This window comes from Poromitra crassiceps, assembly GCF_964638095.1.
Source record: "Poromitra crassiceps genome assembly, chromosome: 9".
In the NCBI taxonomy this organism is placed as follows: Eukaryota; Metazoa; Chordata; class Actinopteri; order Beryciformes; family Melamphaidae; genus Poromitra; species Poromitra crassiceps.
The window spans coordinates 42,884,165-42,886,621 of record NC_139630.1 but is presented as its reverse complement, the minus strand read 5'-3'; the positions used below and the strand labels follow the sequence as shown (position 1 = coordinate 42,886,621).

The following is a 2,457-nucleotide window of genomic DNA, read 5'->3' as shown; positions in this document are numbered from 1 at the left end:
TAATCTAAATGATGTAGCCTAATAATAATTTGTGATATTCCGTTGTCATAATTTTGTTTTAATATGTGTAGGCTATGTCTAAACGGAGCATGTGTGAATATTTTTGTTCCTTGCTGCAGTTGTCAGGCAGGAATTGTATGCCTATCCGTAACAACTGTTTCTAGATCTGTTTGGGGGAAAAGAAGCTGTTTTAATTGGCTACATGTTGATATACAGTTAGCCATCTAGATTTCTTCTTCTTTAAAAGTTATGAGTAGCCTAGTATGAGGCTTCTGACCCAGCCCTCTATAAAATAATATATGTATGAAAATCACTCAAATCTATAAATTAACCTATAGAAACAAATTATATAATTGCATATTCTGAAAAATTTGCTATGGCTGTACAGTGTGAAAGTAATTTCCAGTTCATGTCATGTAATTTATGTATAAAAGATATAGCCTACTCAAATATTGCACTGCTGCAACCATACTAGAAAACACTTCTCACAGTTCTATTTTTCAATATAATGTTCAGGTAAAAAAAAATGTCTGAAATGTCTTTCGTTAATTTGTAGGTTGTCCAGGCATCATCTTATCAGTATTACCCTCAGACACAGCCATGAAGTCTGTGCTGGATGGTGTGGCAGACACCACCTTCCGGACTATTACCTCTGGCTTACAGTATCTGGGCTCCAACGATGCCAACTATGACGACCCCACCAGTGATGTGGACTTCACAAAGGGCACATTCTCCCTCCAGAAGCCCCTGTCTGCCTTCCGCAGCAACGCTTTCCCAGACAAAGTGCCTGCAGATGAGGAGCTGATCCTCAGGGGCATCCCCTTCTACCCCACCAATGCCACAGACCTGTTTGGCAACAGGAGCGTGTTTGGAGATGAGGATAACAGCATCCAGTGTGGGGAGAACTTCATGGACATGGAGTGCTTCATGATCCTGACCCCCAGCCAGCAGCTGGCGGTGGCTGTGATGTCCCTGACTCTGGGCACCTTCACGGTGCTGGAGAACCTGGTGGTGCTCTGCGTCATCTTGCAGGCTCGCAACCTTCGTTGCCGGCCGTCCTACCACTTCATAGGCAGTCTGGCTGTGGCTGATCTGCTAGGCAGTGTCATCTTTGTCTACAGCTTTCTGGACTTCCATGTTTTCCACAGGAAGGACAGCCCCAACGTTTTCCTCTTCAAGTTGGGCGGAGTCACCGCCTCGTTCACCGCGTCTGTGGGGAGCCTCTTTCTGACTGCTATAGACCGCTATATCTCCATCCACCGGCCACTGGCCTACAGGCGCATCGTGACGCGGACCAAGGCCGTCATCGCCTTTTGCATGATGTGGACCATCTCCATTGTCATCGCAGTGCTACCTCTGTTGGGCTGGAACTGCAAACGTCTCAACTCCGTCTGCTCAGAGTTATTCCCTCTGATCGATAAGAACTACCTGATGTTCTGGATCGGGGTGACCAGTGTGCTGGTTATTTTCATCATCTACGCCTACATGTACATCCTGTGGAAGGCACACCACCATGCCGTGCGCATGCTGAGCCGCACCTCCCAGAAGAGCCTGGTGGTGTACTCTGCGGATGGGAGTAAGGTGCAGACCACCCGGCCTGAGCAGGTGCGCATGGACATCCGACTGGCCAAAACGCTGGTGCTTATCCTGGTGGTTCTGGTGATCTGTTGGGGCCCGGTGCTCGCCATCATGGTCTACGACCTCTTCTGGAGCATGGACAATGACATCAAGACAGTGTTTGCCTTCTGCAGCATGCTCTGCCTGCTCAACTCCACTGTCAACCCAATCATCTACGCCCTGAGGAGCAAGGACCTGCGGCACGCCTTCCTCAGCTCGTGCCACGCCTGCCGGGGCAGCGCGGTGCAGCTGGACAATAGCCTGGAGTCGGACTGCCAGAACAGACACATCGCTGCCAACAGGGCTGCAGAGAGCTGCGTCAAGACCACTGTGAAAATAGCCAAAGTGACTATGTCTGTATCGACTGAAAGTTCTGCAGAAGCGGTCTAATTGGTGATGTGGGCAACTGTTGTCACCTTGTAAATGTCACCTTCTCCAAACAATGCCATTAAACAAAAAACAAAAAAGCAGAACTAAGGTTTACCAGAGAGAAACTCTTCTCCTGAAAGTACTGATGAACATCCTTAATTAGACGCTTCAGTGGTTAACTACTGCATTATTTTATGTTAGTGTATTCGTGTATAGTGTGCCAAAGTGCCAAACGGTCATGGAAGGTCATAGGAAGGACTCGGAATATGAAAGTGAAAGACTATCATAAGTCTGTTGTTTACCATAGACTTCATGATAATTAGTGAAGGCATATTATATTTTTGTACTGTGAATTCAGGTTTTGAAACAATATATCTTCATTTATGGGATAAGGGGCTACTGACATTTTTAATTAAATATGTTTTACTATGTCATTTAGACGTCAACATGTGTCTTGCACTGTCATTTTCG

At 46.6% G+C, this 2,457-nt stretch overlaps 1 protein-coding gene across 1 annotated transcript; it reads left to right on the top strand.

Annotated features, from left to right (window-relative positions):
• Positions 1-588: 588 nt before the first annotated feature.
• Positions 589-2,007, top strand: cnr1 (cannabinoid receptor 1; the record flags this gene model as incomplete). Its single annotated transcript, XM_083642622.1, has 1 exon — positions 589-2,007. Exon 1 carries the CDS (start codon positions 601-603, stop codon positions 2,005-2,007), a length of 1,407 nt encoding a protein of 468 aa, XP_083498748.1. The 5' UTR covers positions 589-600.
• Positions 2,008-2,457: the final 450 nt, after the last annotated feature.